Source organism: Desmodus rotundus, chromosome 1 (genome assembly GCF_022682495.2).
Source record: "Desmodus rotundus isolate HL8 chromosome 1, HLdesRot8A.1, whole genome shotgun sequence".
In the NCBI taxonomy this organism is placed as follows: domain Eukaryota; kingdom Metazoa; phylum Chordata; class Mammalia; order Chiroptera; family Phyllostomidae; genus Desmodus; species Desmodus rotundus.
In genome coordinates, this window is record NC_071387.1 from 100,478,385 (window position 1) to 100,498,818 (window position 20,434).

The following is a 20,434-nucleotide window of genomic DNA, read 5'->3' on the forward strand; positions in this document are numbered from 1 at the left end:
CCCCTGTAAGTTGCTTCTGGCTCCTTTTGACAGAATTTGGGTAGTCTTTTGATAGCATCCTTGTTATCTGGTCTGAAAAGGTGTTCTGGACTCATTCTGTGCACTTTTTTTTTGCTGCTGCCCTGGAATCAGCCAATTCTCTAATGTTCCCTGTTCCTCTTAGTGGGAAATGATGCTCATTACTAATGAGCTAATCATGTTTCCCTGGCTCTTTGAGTGGGTAGCTAGGAAACATTTTCTTAAGATAGAAAAACACCATGAGTTCACACTGATACTTCCTGTCAGGATGGGCAGGGATATCTGCCTGGCAACCTAAGCCCACCCCTTATCCTATCAAAGAGGTCGGAATGTCAAGATGGGCAGGGATATCCGCCTGGCAGCCTGAGCCCAAGGGGAACCACCAATGATGGACCTTGGCTTTGTTCAAGGAGACCAATCCCTAGCTCCCACGTAGAGAGCCAACCAGAATTTGGTGCATAAAATCCCGCCATATTCCCTGCTTGGGCGCGACTTCCCTGGCCCCATTCTGTGGACCGGGGAACCTCGCCTGGGTGCGCAAACCCCAATAAAGCTCTGTACTGCCTAATTTTGTGGCTGATTAGCATTTCTTCCTCGGCGGAGCCTAAGAAAACCTTTCACTTCTAATTCAAATTTAGGACTAAAGTGTTTTCTTCTAACCTCTTTGATAATACATTTGTATCTTCTCTCTCTCATGCTGAGACACAGCTCAGTGCCACCAAGAATAACATGACAAAAACCTTTGCTTTCTTTCATAGCTAACAGTCTCAAAACAATGGTGGGGGAAATAAAAATTTGTTACGGCTCTGCAGTGGTGAGAAAGCCAGTGATTCCACCAGTCTCCTGCTCCCATGTTCCTGTCAGGCAAGGGTCCTGTTGGGGAGGGGGGACTCAGGTGCCACTCAGACTTTCAGTTTTTCTTCTCTCGCCCACCTGTGGCTCTGGTTCAGGAACTTACAGCAGGGGACACATCTAAGAGCTTTCTGGTGCTCTCTGCATTTGGCAGTATTCTGGCCCTGTGCTCCTGGGAGAGGGTGTAGGCATGGGAAAAGTCAGACTGGCCCAGGCACTGCCCTCCAGAACAGCAGGCATCCACGACCCTGACTGCACTGGCCCTTGTGCATACTGAGGCCCAGCACAGAGGGAACCTCCCAGATGCACGGAGGTTCTTTAGGTCATGGGAACATCACCCAGCCCCAGGATTTGGGGACCATGTGGCCTGACCCTTGGGCAGGGGCCAGAACCATCTTGCACCAGGGACCCCACCATATCCAGGCACTGCCCCGCAGCACGCAGCCTTTAAGTACTCTAGGCATGCGGGCTGGTCTTCTGTGCAATAACCGGTGGACCCTGGCAAGACTTCTGGAGGAATGAGAATAACGTTGGCAGCCAGTTTTGTCCCTGATTTTAAAGGGCACTGTAGGCTTGAAATACAAAGTTGATAAAGGACAATTTTTCTGTGGTCTTTAAGTATTGGTTTTTGTTACTATTTAAATTAGAAGTCAGGACTGTACTGTATCAGAAAATGTTTTGTACCAAAACAAAGCTAAGAGCAACCTGTTTTTAAAATAACAAAAAATAGGCAAAAAGAAACAAAACTATTATTTGAAGATGGTGTAATTTTCAACCACAAATTACAATAAACTGAGAAATTATTGAAAATTAAGAACATTCAGTAAGGTGGCCAGTTTCACAAATACATAATTAAAATAACTTTCCTATATAAGATCAATAACTATAAAAATATAATAAAAAACTGTTTACAATAAAAAATGAGAAAAATTTACTCAGGAATTAATAAATGAATAAGGCATGGTTTCAAATGGGAGACAAAATTTGTAAAGTTAACAAGTTTTTTTCAAATAGTTTAGAGGCCCAACTCATTCCAATCAAAATACCATTGTTAAAAACTTGGGAAACCTAGAAAGTATGAAACTGATCAACAATCCTTAAACTCACATAACATAGGATTGGTCCCAGGAAGACACCACTGACCTTGCCTCTGGGGAGACAGGTCAGGAAAGTCTAGATATCAAGAGGCCAAAGAGAACAAATATCTACTACAATGGAGACACTGGGATCCTGTTTCTCGAGGGGCAATGTGAGCTAGCTACTGGGAACGATTTCTAAAAATAAAACACTTTGCTTGTGAGGTAGCGACCACCCATTGCCAAAGGTCTAGTAACTGCTGAGAGGAGTTAAGCATATGGTCAAGATATTGAGCAACTGTGGTTCCGAGCCAATGTGCTCCTGTTCCTTTTCTGGCTCTTGGGGTTTTCTTCCTAGTAAGTCTTCTTGGCTCAGCAGAGGGACAGGATTCTGAAGAGCTTTTTCAGTAGTGGGGCTGGGTGGCTGGACCTGAGCAATCTAAACTTCTTTCATGGCAAGGGGAAGGCATCAGAGAGCTGTTTAAGCAATTACTAGCTGAACAAGAAATAGTAAGAATGTAGACATTTTAAAATTATGTTGTGAAAAGGATTTTTGTTAAGTCACTTTTCACAAGTTGCAAACGTTATTGAAATTGACAGTTTAGATTACAAATGACAGAGAAAGCCTTTGATATTCAATTGCTATATTTTCCTATATTCCAAAGCAAACAATCCCTTTCAAAACTCAAGCTTTAACAGGGTGTTCTTAGAGGGTTAACACATTAATAGAAGCTGTTGGTTTAACAAATCAGTAGTTTGGGTCTTTCAGGAGCATACCAGTCCAGAAAAAGACTTTGCATTATTTATCTTTTCTCAAGTGTGAATCCCTATGGGGTGGGAAAATGGATATACTTTCAGTACACAAGTTACTCTCTGTTCACTTTGCAGACTCATATTGAAGCCTTTTTTGGTAAAGGGATCGGTGACCTGTATGTACAACTGTTGTATTAAGTTCACAAAGGCAAGTTCCTTAGTCCAAAAAGCCTGGATGCTAACTGAGGTATAGACTTTGAGGGTATTTTCTTCCCTGTGAATTTCCTAAAAATCTGAGGCTTCAGGCAAGATGCGTATTTATCCAATTTGGGCAATTATGAAGTTTTCACATATGTTTCTTTTGAGACAGTCTGAAAATTCAGAATTCCTTATGAACTATTTCGAGTTGAGACAGGACCATATGATCTTTCTCGATCCCACTTCTGCTTTCGGGTCTTAGATGCTGAGTGGGTTTTTTCATGGCGAGTGCAGTTTGACAGCCGACCAAATCTTCTCCCACATTTTTTGCAACCATATGGCCTCTCAGCCACATGACTCTGCAGATGAAACACAAATTCTTTGTTCTCTGGGAAGGTTTTCCCACATTCTGGACACCTAAATAGGTTCTTCCTTATATGGATTCCTTCATGGCGACTACGATGAGAATTTTGACGAAAATTTTTCCCACACTTTGAACATGAATAAGGTTTCTCACCTGTATGGATTCGTTCATGTTTATTGAGGTTGGTTTTATGATTGAAGCTTTTCCCACAGTGACTACAGTCATAGGGTTTTTCTCCAGTGTGAGTCCTCTGGTGGGAAATAAGGTAAGAACTCTCATTAAACTGTTTCCCACACAGTGGACAAGTGTACCATCTTCTTGTTCTCCGACTTCGGGTAAGTTCAATAATATTGATATCCACAAATTTTGACAGTTCTTCTAGTGGAGTGTCATTTTCAATGGTAACTAAAAGATTTCTCATTTTCCTTTCATTTGGAATGGATGTATTTAGTCTTTCTTCTTGATGGCAATCTGGAGGTTGCTCAGAGACCATGGAATAATCAATTTCATCACAATCTGAAGACTTTTCTCTATGATCTTCATTCTCAGGATTATTGTCATCATTGACTGTTGAAAGAAAAAAGAATTTAATAACTTTTGAGGGATATGACACCAGGAGGGGAAAAGAAAATGAGTCTGATTTCTCATGAAATAACCTTGAAAATCACAAATCTGAAAACTGGCAGATAATCACCACCAACATTCCTTTTCTACTCTTACTGACTGGGGGATACATGACTAATAAATCTTTCTATACCCCACAATGCAAGCACATGAAAAAAAATGAAATGACTGAGGCCATAATGAAAGACTTCATATGTTTGTTTATTCATTAAGTTCACATTGAGCTTATATTCTGTGTAGAGCACTGAGCTAAGTACCAGGGGATGAAGGACATAAATGCAAAAGGGCAACACTCATAATCTTTAGACTAGTTAGTGAACGGTAAGATGAGTTACTTCTAGGTTCCCACTACATTAAATATTGTAATATTATAGTATTACACAACATTATCCTACATGTAGTGAAAAACTATGAACAATCAAAAAGCCCCAAAACAGAAAAGATGTAACATATTCACGCAGATTATTATTTGGGCATTGAAGTGATCACTACAACCAATACAACAAAACCATGGTAGAAGTCAGTAGTGGTCTTTTGAGGGTAGGAAGGGTAGTGACTGGGTAGGGGCCACAAGAGGAATTTCTGTGGTGCTAGGAAGTCAACTTTGGGTGGCAGTTCGACAAATATGTACATTTTGTGAAAATCTGAGTTTTACATTTATAATTTGTACACTTTTCTGTATTTATATTATACATCACCTTAAAATGTATAAAATAAGATGATAAAGACTAGGTAATAATGTGGGAAAAAAGTATGCTGTAAACAGGCAGGACCCCCAAACTTTGGGCAACTTACTAAAAATAAAGGGATGTATCAGCCACTTAGGTATGTGGCTGATCCTAAAGCTGGAATGTGAATCTCTGCTGAATTTAGCAGTGTCACACTAATGGATTTTTTCTATTTATTTTTTAAATTACTTCCTTAGGATAATGAAAATGCTGGGTCAAAGCATATGCCAATTTTCATCACAACTCTTAATATGAACTGCCATAATGCTTTCCAAAGAAGCTATACTAGTTTCAATACAACCACCTACATGGGAATAATGATTTTAGCAAATCTTGTCAGCATTAAATATCTTTTAAAAATATTTAATAGGTGTAAAGTGCTTTTTCATTGTACCTCTATTTTGTACTTTATTGCAAACTATTGGGCTGAAACTTTTATAAATTTAAAGAAATTTTATATATTACAAATTCTCAATCTTTGTCAATCATTAATGATTAAATATTTTTTAATTGAAGTCTTCTTCTATAATTAAACTCCATAACTTAAAATGAGAAAAAAATATCACTTTTTCAAAATCTGATCAATTTCTATTGTGTTTTCTGGCCATTTTTAATGACTTCTTTTAACAGTTAATTCATATATTTGGAGGTTTTATTTTAAAAGAATCAATGTATAAAGAATTTGTTTCTCTGCAATGACAAAAAAAAACAAACAAAAGAGCACATAATAGAAAACACTGAGATATTGTTTCACTTGCAAACATGTTCTTGACCAGACAGAAAAAAGGGTATAGGGAGAGGTGTGGAGTACACTGAATGCAGAAAGGAAGGGGGTTGTCTTCTCCAGAATAAATCTACAGGTAGGAGCTGGACTCACACATGCTTGGAAGAGGCCAAGTGTGCCAATGCTGGCTGTGCACGAGGAATAGGGTGCCAGGGGGCTTTGTCTGCCCTGCCCCACATTACCTGCTTTTCAGGCTTGAGCCCAGATGGGAGTTCTAGCTAGGGACCAGGGCCAGCTGGGACAACTTGCCAGAGAGGGAGGGAGGTAATCACTCCTTGCAGTCTGCTGTGGAAAACTGAAGAGGCTTGCTAGATGTGCCCATTCTCTTACCTCTGGCTGGCCCTGTCCATCCCATCACCCTCCCTGCCCCCTGGCCAGAGGCCCACTGGGACCCAAGGGCAGTGTACCAGCAGGGCTTCAAACTTTCCCGGGAAGGGGAGTATAGGAGGTGCTGCTTTACTTCTGTTCTTCCTAAGCCTCAGCTGACTGTGCAGAGCTCAGTGGAAGGGTGGTAGCCAGTCACAGAGGGACAGAGAAGGCTGGGTCATGGAGGATATCATGGTGAGGGGTAGGAAAAGGATGAAAATGTGCACGCACACTTGGACGAGGTACAGGTAGGTACAGGTTCTGGCAGCACTACAGATTGTTCGGTTTCTGTCTGTTGGTAGTGGGCAGAGCAGTCTGCAATCTGCTTCTGTGACACGGTGTGGTAGATCTCTGTGAGGATGTTCTTGAAAGCCTTCTCTTTGTTAATCGGGTCCAAGACTGATGAGATCTCTATAAAGGACAAGTGATTCTCTGTGAAGGCACAAGCCTTGTTAATAGGCACAGGCCACAGGTGGTGCAAGTTGTCCACCAACAAGAGGACATTGTCGCTGTCAGCATGGTCCCACAGCTCCTTCAGCCAGTGCTGCACATTCTCGTATGTCACGTGCTTGGTGATGTCATATACCAGCAGCGCACCCAAAGGGCCATGGTAGTATGCAGAGGTGGTGGCACAGTTCTGCTCCTGGCTGGCAGTGTTCCAGATCTGCCCCTTGACCATCTTGCCATCCACCTAAATGCTGTGGGTGGCAAACTCCATGCCTATGGTGCTCTTGCTCTCCAGGCTGAGCTTCTTGTGAGTTAAACGGCACTGTAGGTTGCTCTTTCCCGCACCCGAGTCCCAGATGAGCATTATTTTGAATTGGCAGTCATACTTGTTCCCAGTCCCCATTGTCTTGGCACTTCCGGCAGGTCTGTGACTCCACAGCTCCACCACAAATACCCCCTTTGGAGTTTAATATCACACTTTTGTTTGTAACATGTCTAATATTGGTAAAAGCAGCAAGAACATCCACTTCTACCTTTTTAAAAATTTTGACTCTGACTCTAAGGACAATGTAAACAAATTTGGAGGGCAGTTATCTTTACATGACTTTAGTTTTCTCATTTAGACCCATGTCTCTCCAATATTTAACAATCTTATATTTACCAATAACATCTCTAGTTTATTCCTATTTTATACACACTCTGAACTGAGAGCTTTCATTGTTTTATTCAAGAATGCTATCCATGGCCATATATTCATCTACTATCTACTCACTTTAAAACTATCAAATGTAATTTTTAGTTGATCCTTTCAGATTTTCTAAGTACAAATCAAGGTTTGTACTAAGTATAAAAAGGGTTCCCTCCCTTTCCAATATTTTTTTCTTCGTTTTAAAAAGGTTTTACTTATTTTTAGAGAGAGGAGAAGGGAGAAAGACAGGGAGAGAAACATGTATGGGAGAGAGAAACAGCTATTGGTTGCCGCTTGTACACACCCCAATCAGGGACCGAACTGGTGACCTTTCATTTTACAGTACGATGCCCAACCAACTGAGCCACACCAGTCAGGGCTCCAATAGTTTTTCTTCTTAACCCCTTTCTCTTATCTTTTTGTTTTAGAAAACCTAGATAATGGTATTAATATGATAGAAAGTTTCTTTATTTTGTTCTCAGTTTTAAGGCATTACCATCAGTGTTTTATGAATGGTCATAAATGTTCAGTTATATTAAAGGGCTAAATACCTGTTTTGAGGGCAATTTATATGTTTTTTCTTTAATGTATTAACTTTTAAAATTAAAAAATTTAATAGCTAATACATTGCTCAAAAATTAAAACATATGAAAAGGTACACAGTAAGAAGTATTAATCCAATCCCATTCTATTCATCCCCAAGACAGGCACCAGTTTTTATTAGTTTCTTTTTAGTATTCCATTGTTTCTTTAGGCAATACATTTTTTTTTCTTCGCCAGTGCACAGATTATCCTGGTATGATGTGTGCACATACCATATTCAAACCTGCAGAGACACCTGAACTGTTTTCAACCTTGTGTTTTCATGAGCAGTACCGCAATGAATAACTGTTTGTACATTATTTTGTGTGTGCTGTTGCTATTGCCTGTAGGTCAGATTCCCAGAAGTAGGACTGCTGGATCAAAGGGTTAATGCATCTGTAATATGAGTAATTACAAATTCCCACACACAGGGACTGCACTATCCTGCATGCCTACTGCACTATCCTGCATGCCTATCCTGCAGTATAGGCATCTCCCAATAACCTCACTACCAAGGTGTTGTTATGGTACGGATTTATGTATATATGATTTTTAAAAATGGTTAACTTAGCCCTGGCTGGTGTGGCTTAGTGGACTGAATGCTGGCCTGCGAACCAAAGGGTCGCCGGTTTGATTCCCAGTGAGGGCACGTGCCTGGGTTGCGGGCCAGGTCCCCAGTAGTGGGCACATGAGAGGCAACCACACACTGATGTTTCTCCCCCTCTCCTTCTCCCTCCCCTCTCCTCTGTCTAAAAATAAATAAAATCTTTTTAAAAAACAGTAACTCAGTAGAGGTTTAATTTGAATTTCTAATTATGATTAGGGCTAGACATATTTTCATGTTATTAAGAGTAATTTGTATTTCTAAGTAAATCTTTTGGGCTTTCTCTTCTTTACTTCCATAAGTTCTTTATGAATTAGGAAGAGTAGGCTTTTGTCTATTATAAGTTATAAATATCCCCCAATTTATTGTTTTAACATATTTATTTATTTATGTATTTAATTTATCAATCTTTTTTTTCAACACTTCTGGACTTTTGAGCCTTAATTAGAAAAGCCTTCCTATCCCATGGTTATAAAAGGAATCCATCCATGTTCTCTAATTATGCTTTTAAGGTTTTCTTTTAAACATTTAAAATCTGCTATCCATTTGGACTTTTTCTTGGTGTGCAAAGTATGGCTACTGATGCACCAAATGGCTACTGAGTTGTGCCACAACCTTTTATCAAAAAGTCCCTCTTTACCTTGCTGTTTGAAGATTCTGCCTTTATCACACACTATATCCCCAGTGTATTTGAGGATATTTCTGAACCTTTTATTCCCCTCTACTCGTCTCTCTAGTCAAATGTCAATACTACACTATTTTTATTACACGAGGTTTAAGTTTAGAGGCTGCTTTAACACTGGACAGGGCTAGAACCCTTCCCATCCCACTGTTCTTCTTTTCAACTTTCCTGGTTATTTGTATTTATTTTTCCATTTAAAGTTAGTATCAGATTGTCTGATTCCAGGGGGGAAAATCCTATTGGTATTGTTAGAGAGGCTACATTGAATTCATGAATTAACTTGGGGAGAACTGACCTTTCTTTTTAAAAGATTTATTTATTTTTAGAGAGAGGGGGAGGGAGGGAAAAAGAGAGGGAGAGAAACATCAATGTGTGGTTGCCTCTCACCTGCCCTCTACTGGGGACCTGGCCTGCAACCCAGGCATGTGCCCTGACTGGGAATCAAACCAGAGACCCTTTGGTTCCCAGTCCACGCCAGCCCACTGAGCTACACGAATCAGGGCCTGACCTTGCTATATTAAATCTCCCTAACCAAGAACATGGTGTTTCTTTTCATTCATTCAAGTCTACTTCTGTGTTCTTCAGAAGTGTTTTAAGGTTTTCCTCATAATTTTTGCACCTTTCTTAAGTTTATTTCTAGGTGTTTAATCTTTTTCATTCCTATATCTTCTAAATGATTGTTTGCATATATGAAAGCTAATGATTTCCATATACTGTAAAAGGTGAAAGATTTACATGATCTGAAGAGAAACCAGAGTACCCATATACTGTAGTATTTTACATCCCACTGCCATACTAAATGCTTATTATTTGTAGTAAGTTTTCAGACATTCTCTGTTTTTCCAGCTACACGATTACATCATATGTAAGTAGATGTAGTTTTTCCTTTCTCTTAAATTCTTATACATCTAATTTCTTTCTCATTTAACTGTACTGGCTAGTTCCCAAAATACAATATTAAATACTGAAGTTACGATAGTAGGCTTTATTGTTGTACTCCTAATTTAGTGGGAATGCCTCACAGTATTTCCTGTGAAGATGATGCTGACAGCCTTGGCTGGTTTGGCTCAGCTGGTTGGGTGTCGTCCTGAAAACTGAAAGGTCGTGTGTTCAACTGCCAGTCAGGGAACATGCAAGAAGCAACCGATTGATGTTTCTCTGTGACACTGATGTTTTTCTCCCTCTCTTTCTCCCTCTCTTTCTCCCTCTTTTCCCCCCTCTCTGGAATCAATAAAAGAAAAAAAAAAAACCATGATGCTGACTGAAAATATAAGTACCCCATTAAGGAAGTATTCTCTAATTACTATTTTGTTAAGTGTTCTTATGAAGAAGGGGTTTGTATTTTGTCAAATACCTTTTCAGTAACTATGGAAATAATCTTAGATATTGATTTTTATTATACAATAGATTTTATTAACAGACTTTCTAGTATTAGATCAATTTTGCATTTCTGGAATAAATCTTTGGTCACATTTTTAACAGGTTGTGTATCTTTGTAACACTAATTTCATTAAACAATTTGGAAGTTCTTTTTTTCTGTACTCTGAAATTTTTCATAGCATTTAAATTGTCTAGTTTTTAAGGATTTACAAGAATTTTCTGTGAAGCTGAGGCTGGTCCTTTTTCTTGAATGGGGGGTTAGTTTTTGAATATTTCAATTTGCGCAGTAGAAATTGGTTTGTTTTTAAATCTATTAGTTCCTCTTTTAACTCATTAATTTTTCTAACTTAATATTTATTAGTACTTTATTTTCCTTTATCTTGTTTTCCTAACTTTGAGTTAGAGGCTTAATTAATTTCATTTTTCTACATTAACATACATGTTTTACAGCCATAAACTGTCTTTGAGTACCACTTTAGGTTGTAACATAGATTGTGATACAGAGTGTTTTTGGAAAATTTGTAATTTTAATTTGTATTTCCCCTTTGACTCAAAGTTACTTAATTGTTTTTAGATTTTCCAGTTAGGACTCCCCCTCAACCCCCGCCCAGATTTTATTATTAACTTTTAGCTGTACTAGATTCTATTCTGTTATTTCTATTCTTTGGAATCCATTGAGTCTTTCTTTGTTGCAAGGCATATAGTTGATGTGCATCAATCTTGTAAAGATATATTCTCTTACCACATAGAGGTAGATAAAACGTTAAGAACCATCTCACTGAGAACGTGTTTAAGTGTTCTACATTTCCACTTGTTTTCATGTTACTCACTTCAACAGAGATACACATTCTGTCCTCCTCTAACAAGAGCTCTTTTTTGACTTCTGTCCCAGGAGGTTCATTCTCTTACATTTTTCCCCTTGCAAACTGACCAAGCATTACTATTTCAACATCAGCTGTATAATGATGACTCCCAAATCTCTATGTCCTTACACGTGACTTCCAATCCTCAATGTCCAAGTACCCAGAGGATAGTTTCATTTTACTTCCTGCTATGGAAATAAAATCCAACTTCTTCCAAACTCTGTTCTTGGTCCAAATCCTGCCTCAACCTCATGAAGTATCTTTTTAACAGTTTCACACTGCTTATCTTTCTATGTGAATGATTTATCTTACAAAACAAGCCATAAACACCTAGTGGGCAGGAATGGAGCAATATGTATCTTTTTAATCAACTCCAGAACCCAACCTTGCATAAGAAAACAGGTAGCATTTACTAAATATTGGTGAACGATTCTTAGTTCTTTTAAAAATCATGTGCATACCTTTGCTATTTGTTGTTTGACTCTAACTCATCAGTTTTAGGGTATGAGTGAGGAAAGGGAATGTGAGCTTTGAGTCTCCAGGTCTCAAGGTACATGGTCACAGTGTTCCTGGTGTTGGTAACATACCCACCAACCAGTCACCCAAAATAAATGCTACCTTTGCCCAACACTCAGGCAAAACTTGTGCAATAAATCTTATCTCTTTATACATTTCCCTAAAATAAAGAAAATATAACAGGACAACTGGGGGAAATTAACCTGGCCTATTAAGTAGCACTACCCTGACCATGATACTGTGTAAGAAAACTATAGAGTTCAATAGTCATTATATATTTTTGTCACCCCAGGCAATTCACAAAGCCCACGTTCTTCTCAAAGCCTGCCCCAGAAGCAAACAGCCTTGAAATCAAGGTAAAAAGTATTAGGCACTCATCAAAACAATTTTTGAAGGCTCCCGACTCTACAGTAACAGTGTACTTCTGGAGAAAAGCTGAAGCATCTCTAAGATTAAGCTGCTGCCAGATGAGTTCACATGTAGCACTGAGGATACTTGTTAACCATACTGGGAAATGAGTACAAATGAAGGCCCCTCCCTTCACCAACCATACAGAAAATTCACTGACAAAATTATGACAAATTCAGCAAGGGGGCAGGACAACTCTGAGCCAAGACTACAAGATGTGATGTTAGATTCCCAGAGTCCAAATCCCTGCACCACTACCTACTGCTGTGTGACCTTTAGCAAATACCTTAACTTTTCTCTGCTATAGTTTCATCATCTGTAAAACAGTAACAACTCCTACACCCCAAAGTACAATTGTGAGAATTGAGAGATAATAAATGCATGCAAAGTACTTCGACTTAGTGCTTGGCACATAATGGCATACAAGTGCTTAAGTGCTAGATGGTATGTCCAACAATAGTTGGATATATTTTCATTTATACTAGCAGGCTTCACAGCTATTGAACATCAAGAGGAAAGAAAGACTTAAATAGTTTCTTATGTGTCCAATAAAAACACTAATTTAAAAATACACGTATTGGGAGAATAGCACTGGATCCAGCAAATGGATTCAGAAATAGTCTGCCTGCATTTTCTATTTGTTTGAATGTTTGATATTAGGCTGTAGTTCTTGCGTACCCAGAGAAATCCCCTCCACCCTTGCTGCCCCCAAGATACAGGGAAAATGGTCAACCACAGGTGGAGCAGGCTCTGCTACATAGGATAAAACAAAAATTAAACGTGTGTGTAAACATGCGCTTAGCTGGTGTGAATGTTGTCTCATAAAAGTCTGAGATGAAGTAGTAAAACATGCTTTTCCCGTAACATTCAATCTGAACACACAAGAGACTTAATTTCTTACCCATTAACATCATCTCCCCAACACTGTCTTCTTCCTTCTCTGAAGTGGGCTGTTGAGTAGGATCCAGGCTCACACATTCTTCTTGGGAGTAAAATACATTCAAATCCTCAAAGACCACCAGCTCCTGAAAGATCAACAGGCCCCTCTTCCTCTTAGTAAAAAACTCCTTTGACAGCCCTGATGATAAGAAAGACTGAGACCCAAAGATGAAGGAAGGAATGGTGAAAGGAATCTATAAGTCCCACGCAGACGCAGCCAGACAGGAAGGCCAGGCTCATAGAGAAGCCAGAGGAAAAGCAGAAGAAAAACATCTAATAAGGCAGTGAAGCACAAGCCCCACTCTCTTTCCTGACTCCCAAGAGTATGATTTTATGCAAAGACTGGCTAAACAGGGAGGGACAACAAGAACACAGAAGGTGATGCACTCAAACAGTGAATGGGAAAACCAAACCCCACCTCAGGCTCAGCTTTCAAACACAGAGATACTGTCTCCTGTTTCTGCCGGATTCCTTCTCTGGTCAGAAGTTTCACTAAGGGACGAGGTTGCACTGGGGAAAAAGCAAGCTGTAGTTACTGGAAAAGTCAGTGACTCTAACATGGAGACTCTACCCATACCCTGAAGCCAGGTTGCCCTCACTCCTTCAGCAGGCACCTCATGGCTTTTTCTGCTCCTGCGAACCCAGTTAGAGATCAAGACATAAACCACAATGTCTTGAATCTATATAAGGTCTCCTCACTGTGAAAAGAATGTTCCCCCAAGTACCTTTGAAAATTCCCGTAACTATTAAAGGGGAGGTAGAGGGGAGGTAAAAGTCTGAAGATCCCCACAGCAAGCACAAAATTTCCAAAATGCCACATAAGCTGAAATCAATTCAGTAATTCACCCACATATGTTTACCCTAAAATGATATCCCCTATGCCCCAGAATGTCTGTGGAAAATTGACACTAAAGAAAAGACACACACTCTTTATTCTAAGGCCTTACCACACCCAGCAAACCACTCAAGCTCCAACTTGAGAAAAAAAAAATACTCCCTCTCCCCAACATGTTTACTTACTAGAATCAACTCCTTTTCTCAATACCCATCATCCTAACTGGAATTCGTTACTATTACAGAAGCCTATCTCAATCCCGAGTACCAGCCTCTTCTACTGAAACAGAATAGTGTTCTTACCTCTGTTCTGAAAGTCTGAGCTCACATCCTTCATAATAACCAAGGTCTCTTTGACTTTCTGACAGGGCTGGGCTAGTCCCGGCTTGGGCAAAAAGGTGAGGAAGTGTTCCAGAACCAGCTGGTGGATGGTCTTGGGCCCACTAGTAGCATCTCGAAGTAGGTCTTGGCCTAGCTTGGAGTTTGGAGGAACTCTCAGTATAAAAGATTGCTTTGGCTTTGGGGGCATAGTAAACACTTTTGCAGCCATCATGCCTTTAAATCACACACCACACTCGCTCCTGCAGTTTCAAAAGCCACCTCTTGCTGAAGGAAATCTGCCAGAAAGCTGCAGATAAGAGAATAATGCGTTACCCACAAAATCAGGCAGGTCATGCCTACACTCCAAAATGTAGCTTGGATACTTAGACCACATGAGCTCCAAGTCAGAGAGCAAAGATAAGCTGGGGTAGGGAACTCATAACTGAAATGAGTAATTTTAGCAAGGCCTGAAAGAAGATCCTGAGAATGAGAGCCAAAGGATGTCCAAACCGCAAGGACCAAATGGAAGGGAGCAAAGGCAACCGGCAAAAGATCAAGGGCCATTCTCCTAAGAAATACAAAGTGCAAACTCCACTGGGAAGAGCTGTTCAACTCATGCTGGTAGAGCATTGGGCTAAAAGACAGAAAATCTGGGGGCCAAAACGGAGGGCGTCAGTCAGCTTGGCCACTGAATCTCTCTTCGTGGGACAGCTGATGGCTCAAGAAGCAAACGCAAGATCGCAATAAGCGTCCACACATGGGCCCGCTGACTCTTTACGCTGAGAAAACTCTGGTGAAAGCGGCAGGGGACAGCACAGTAGGGCCTATCGGTCCTGGCACTCACTAGAACCTCTCCCACCGGTCAAGGGCCACGTTTAGCGCAACGCTCAGACTGGGCGTTGCCTGGGGCTCGCTCGCGGCTCCCTATCTGGCCAGGCTCCTCGAACAACGAACCATGCTCCGCTCCCCAGAGGGGCCCCAGAGACCGCCTCACGCCGGGTCCCCGCCTTTACGGAGCACCTCACCTTCCTGAGGCTCTGCCAACCTGGGCGCTCGCCGAGAACGACCCAGAGACTCCGGCTCTGGGAGAGACCGGAAAAGTAGGCGCGAGAAACCGAACCCGCCCCTCGCCCTTCGGGGTGTCCTCACAGGCCGCCGGACGCTATTGGTGGGCAAAGACGTCAGTTAGGGAAGACAGCAGGGACGCGGTGCCTTCTGGGAGGCCCGGCACCTCGGCACCTGTGACGTCACAACCGCTGACTCGTTTCCGGTGCGATAACATGGTCTCCCTGGTAGGAGCGGGCAGTCTGCAGTTGAGGCAAGGTTTGAGGCCGACCGGCGGAACTCTGAGGACCAAAGGGAGGCCAGGATGGAAGCAGCCGCTCTCTCTGTGGCTCTACCTGGAAGACAGGAAGCAGAGGGCTGGCTCCAGTCCGCCACGACGGGCTGGCACCACTCCAGGTACGGGCTGATTCCAGGTCCTGCTGGGAAATGTAGTTCAGCTCTAACCAGCCAATGGGAGGGCGCCAGGCGCGGCGGTTGGCGCGGAGTAGGGCGGAGGCTCAACCGGAAGCGGGTTATGCCTGGGACCGGAAGGTCTGCGCGAGGCCGCCGCAGGTGCTGTTCCAACATCCGGAGTGGGTCAAAGCTTTACGGAGAGTGGGAGTGGGTAGTGTTTCAGGGGCCCGGGCCGTGGCTTCTGTTACAGCTGTTACTTCAGTCGGGGGCGGCCAGTAACTCAGAGCCAGGCGACCTTCCTTTCTCCCGCTTGCCATCTGCAACACTGTTCTGGCCATCTTATTTTCTAAGAAATCACAGTCGTTCTCTGACCATTGCTGTTTCCATCCGCAATTTCAGCCTCTTAGGGAAGCCTAACAGCGTCTTTTCTTTTTGTATAGTTCGCAGAGTCGGTTCCCATACACTAATCAGGGTTGAGATAGCCCGAAATATTGCCATATTACTTTGTGTAACATCGGCTACCAGCCGGATGACGAAAGTGAGAATATAAATGAATGCCTTTTCTTAACCCTAACTATAGGTGACTCACTTAACCATGGTTTAAAATAAATTATAGAGAGACTAGTGTCAAAACTGTGTGGTACCAAAAATGTTTTTTAAAATAATACCTTTCTAGACATCAGAATTACTAAACAAAGGGAAAAAAAAACCCCAAAACAAGAGCAAAAAAACCCCACAACCCTTTAATCAAAGCAGTATAGTTTCAACCCTTTAATCAAAGCAGTATAGCTGGTGTGGCTTAGTGGATTGGGTGCCGGCCTGCAAACCGAAAGGTCACCAGTTGGATTCCCAGTCAGGACACGTGCCTAGGTTGCTCGCCAGGTCTGCAGTTGGTGGAATGTGAGAGGCTACCCATGGATTTATCTCTCGCACATTGATGTTTCCCCTTCTTTCTCCCTCCCTTCTCCTCTCTTTAAAAATAAATAAAATCTTTTTTAAAAAGCAATACAGTTTGAACTAAGAGTAAGTAAATAGAAGAGTAGAGGAGAATAGTAAATGCCAAAATTGATCTGAATATATGAGGACCTATATGAAAGGGCAGCATTTCAACCTAGTGTGACATAGATGGTGCTATCAAAAACTTTTTTGGGGGGGGAAAGTAAGACTCCTGTCCTTATAGTACATACAAAAAATGGAATTTAATAACAAATGAGAGAACACTTAAGAGAACATTAAGTTTAATGTTGAAGCAAAATGGGAAACTGAGGTGACTTGAAATATATACCAGTGTGACCTTTAAAAAAGTATTAATAATAATCACTCAAACATTTTCATCTAGTTGTTGGAATGAAAGAGAAGTGTTTAGCGAGGTGGTAGAAAAGGTTAAAGGAGAGAGAAATGGTGATGGAAGGGGGCTTGGCTTGGGCTGGCAAACACACAATGCAGTATACAGATGATGTATTGTAGAATTGTACACCTGAAACCTATATACTTTTATTAATTAATGTCACTCCAATAACTTCAATAAAAAACCAAAGAGATTACCGTATTTTGCCATGTATAATGTGCACCCATGTTTTTGGCCCAAACTTTCAGGAAAAAAAATCTTCTAATTTTTAAATTCAATTATTTATTTATTTATATTTAGATATTTGTTTTTGTATTATAAAGGCATTTTAGCATTTATTTTTGAACATATGGTACAAGAAATTTTATGTAAAAAATAATTGTAAAGCTACAAGAACAGATACAAGGTACAAGAAATTTTATTTACTGGTAACAAATTAGTACTACCCATGTATAATGCGCATCCTTATTTTTCCCTCAAAAATTTGGGCAAAAAAGTGTGCATCACACACAGCAAAATACATAGTTCCTTTTGCAAAAATAAAGCAGCTGACAGTGTAAATCTTAATGTAAAATTCGAAAGTTCAACACGAGATAAAATGATTTACTTTTGGTAAAAATATGGAGACAAGTTTAGAATAAACAAAGTTTTCTGATAAAAAAACAGAAAAAAAAGTATTAAAGTAAAACAAGAAACAGACTGGAAAACAACTGTAAAAAAGCCAGATGAAGAATTAGACATTCCCAACATAGCAAAGAACACCTACCAATTAATTGACAACAGACGAAGGCAAAGGCTATGAAGTCATTCCACAGAGGAAAAAACTAACTGGCTTTAACAATTGAAAAGTTGCTTAGCCACTTGGGAAACAGTTTGGCAGTCACTCACATTTTACCATATGATCCTGCAATTTTGTTCCTAGGATAAACCCAAGAGAAATGAAAACATATGTTCACACGATAACTTGTACATGAATAGCAGCATTATTTATAATGGCTGAAAAGTAGAGACAACCCAGGTGTCTATCAACTGATGACTGATGAATGGATAAACAAGATGTAGTAGTATTTATATAATGGGTTATTATTGAGGAATAAAAAGGAATAAATTGCTGACACATGCTGCTACATGGATTGACCAAATGGCAAGTTACTGATAATGGGTGCAGGGTTGGTTTGGGGGGTGATGAAAATGTGCTGGAATTAGTGGTAATTTTTGTATACATTGTGAATTGTACTAAAACCCACTTAATTATATATATTATTTTAAATTTAATTTTTTTCAATTACAGTTGACAGTATTATATTAGTTTCAAGTGTACAATATAGTGATGAGACATTTATATAATTTACAAAGTGATCCCCTCCAATAAGTCTAATATCCACCTGGCACCATACATATTTATTATAATATTATTGACTATATTCCATATGCTGTACTTCACATCCTTGTGACCATTTTACAGATCGCCGGTTTATACTTCTTAATCCCTTCATCTTTTTTGCCCAGCCCCCAAATCCCCTTCTCTCTGGCAACCATCAGTTTGTTCTCTGTATCTACAAGTCTGTTTTTGTTCATTTATTTTGTTCTTTAGATTCCACATATAAGTGAAATAATATATTTGTTTTTCTCTGAAACTTAGCATAAAACTCTCTAGGTCCATCTGTATTCTTGCAAATGGTAAGATTTCATTCTCTTTTATGGCCAAGTAATATTCCATTATATTTATGTACCACATCTTTATTCAGTCGTCTGTTGATGGCTACTGTGTATGAAATGTCCTTTGTCTCTTGTTATAGCCTTTGTTTTAAAGCCTATTTTGTCTGATATAACTGTTGCTATTCTAGATATTTTCATTTCCTTTCTCATGAAACATCTTTTTCCATCCCTTTACTTTTAGTCTGTGTGTGTCTTTTGACCTGAAGTGGGTCTCTTGTAGGCAGCATATGAATAAGTCTTGTTTACTTCTCCATTTAGGCACCTATGTTTTTTATTAGGACATTTAATTCATTTACATTTAAAGTAATTATTGATTGGTATGTAGTTACTGTCATTTTATTATTCATATTTTTAATCTTTTAAAATTCTTAAAGTATTCCCTTTAACATTACTTGTAATAGTGATTTAGTGGTGATCAGTCCCTTCAGGGTTTTCTTATCTGGGAAGATGTTTATCTGTCCTTCGATTCTAAATGACTGTGTTGCTGGATAGAATAATCTTGGTTGTAAGTCCTTGCTTTTCATCACTCTGAATATTTCATGGCAGTCCCTTCTGGCCTGCAAAGTTTCTGTTGAGAAGTCAGCTGACAGTTTATGGGAGCTCCTTGTAGGTAATTCATTACTTTTCTCTCGCTCTTTTAATTTTCTGTCTTTAACCTTTGGCATTTTAATTATGATGTGTCTTTGTGTGAGCCTCTTTGGGGTTCATCTTGTTTGGGACTCTGTGCTTTCTGAACTTGTAGGTCTATTTCAGATAGGCTTTCAATCGCTCGCTCTCCCCTCCTTGTGGTACCACATGATGTGAATATTGTGCTTGAAGCTGTCCTAGAGGTCCGTTAAACTATCCTAATTTTTTGAAATTCTTTTTTCTTTTTGCTGTTCTGATTGGGCGTTTTTTGTTCCCTTGTCTTCCAAACTGCTGATCTGATTCTCTGCTTCATCTAACTTGTTGATTTCATGTAATGTATTCATCATTTCAGTTACTGTATTCTTCATTTATGACTAGTTCTTTTAATGGTTTCTATCTATTTGTGTAAATTTTCATGGTGTTCATCTACTATTCCCCTAAGTTCATTGAGTGTCCTTATAACCAGTGTTTGGAACTCTGTATTTGGTAGATTGCTTGCCTTCATTTTATTTAGTTCTGTTTCTGGAGTTTTGTCCTGTTCTTTCCTTTGGGACGTTTCTTTGTCTTCTCATTTTGGCTATCTCCCTGTATTTGTTTCTGTGTATTAGGTAGGTCTGCTCTGTGTCTCCCAATCTTGGTAGGGTGGCCTTATCTATTAGGTGTCCTGTGGGGCCCAGTGGTACAGACTTCCTGCTCATCTGAGCTGGGTTTTCTGGGGTGTCCCTGGTGTCAGTTTTGTGTGTTCTCCTATTGTAGTTGAACCTTGATCACTGCTGGCATGTCAGTGGGTGGGATTGACCCTCAGGCTGACTGGCTGTGAGGACTGGTTGTGACTACAGTGGATGAGCTATAGTGCAGAGGCTGACCCTGTGTACTGGGACTGTGGTGCCTGCAGAGTCAACAGTTTGGGTATGTTATTTGTGGAACTAACTGGGTAATGCTCTGGTGTAACCTGAAGCCAGTCACCAGATGTGTTGGTTCTGGGGCCTTTTGGGTGGGGGGCTTCTGTGTAGGCCCAGGTCAGCCACTACCTGTGCCTGGTCTGGGGACAAGTGGTAGGAGTGACAAAGTGATCCGCATTTGATAGCTGCCTGTGCTGGACTTGGAGGCACCTGAGAGAGTCTATGGTACAAACCAAGGCCTACTGCCACTAGTCCCAGGGCCATTTAGCAAGAGGTAGAGGGCATGCTGAGGCCAGCTGCTGCTTGTCTGGGTTTGTGGACCTCTTAGAGATTTTAGGGAAGTCCCCAGCATG

The 20,434-nt window shown here is 40.4% G+C and overlaps 1 protein-coding gene and 1 pseudogene across 1 annotated transcript; both read right to left on the minus strand.

Annotated features, from left to right (window-relative positions):
• Positions 1–1,617: 1,617 nt before the first annotated feature.
• On the minus strand, positions 1,618–15,185 carry ZNF200 (zinc finger protein 200). The gene is made up of 5 exons (XM_024553288.3): positions 15,053–15,185; positions 14,010–14,334; positions 13,291–13,382; positions 12,835–12,958; positions 1,618–3,828 (listed from the first exon to the last, which is right to left on the minus strand). The coding sequence occupies exons 2-5, from the start codon at positions 14,257–14,259 to the stop codon at positions 3,089–3,091; spliced, it is 1,206 nt and encodes a 401-aa protein (XP_024409056.2). The 5' UTR covers positions 14,260–14,334; positions 15,053–15,185; the 3' UTR covers positions 1,618–3,088.
• Positions 5,226–7,265, minus strand: LOC112298346 (ras-related protein Rab-11B pseudogene; annotated as a pseudogene).
• Positions 15,186–20,434: the final 5,249 nt, after the last annotated feature.

Bases quoted from the DNA above. Each gene is read 5' to 3' on its own strand.
- ZNF200 (XM_024553288.3), bottom strand. From the start codon at position 14,259: ATGATGGCTGCAAAAGTGTTTACTATGCCCCCAAAGCCAAAGCAATCT. The intron at 13,383-14,009 runs GTAAGAACACTA...CTTTTTCCCCAG, and splicing joins CTCAGACTTTCAGAACAGAG to TGCAACCTCGTCCCTTAGTG. The intron at 12,959-13,290 runs GTGGGGTTTGGT...TTGATCTTTCAG, and splicing joins GTTTGAAAGCTGAGCCTGAG to GAGCTGGTGGTCTTTGAGGA.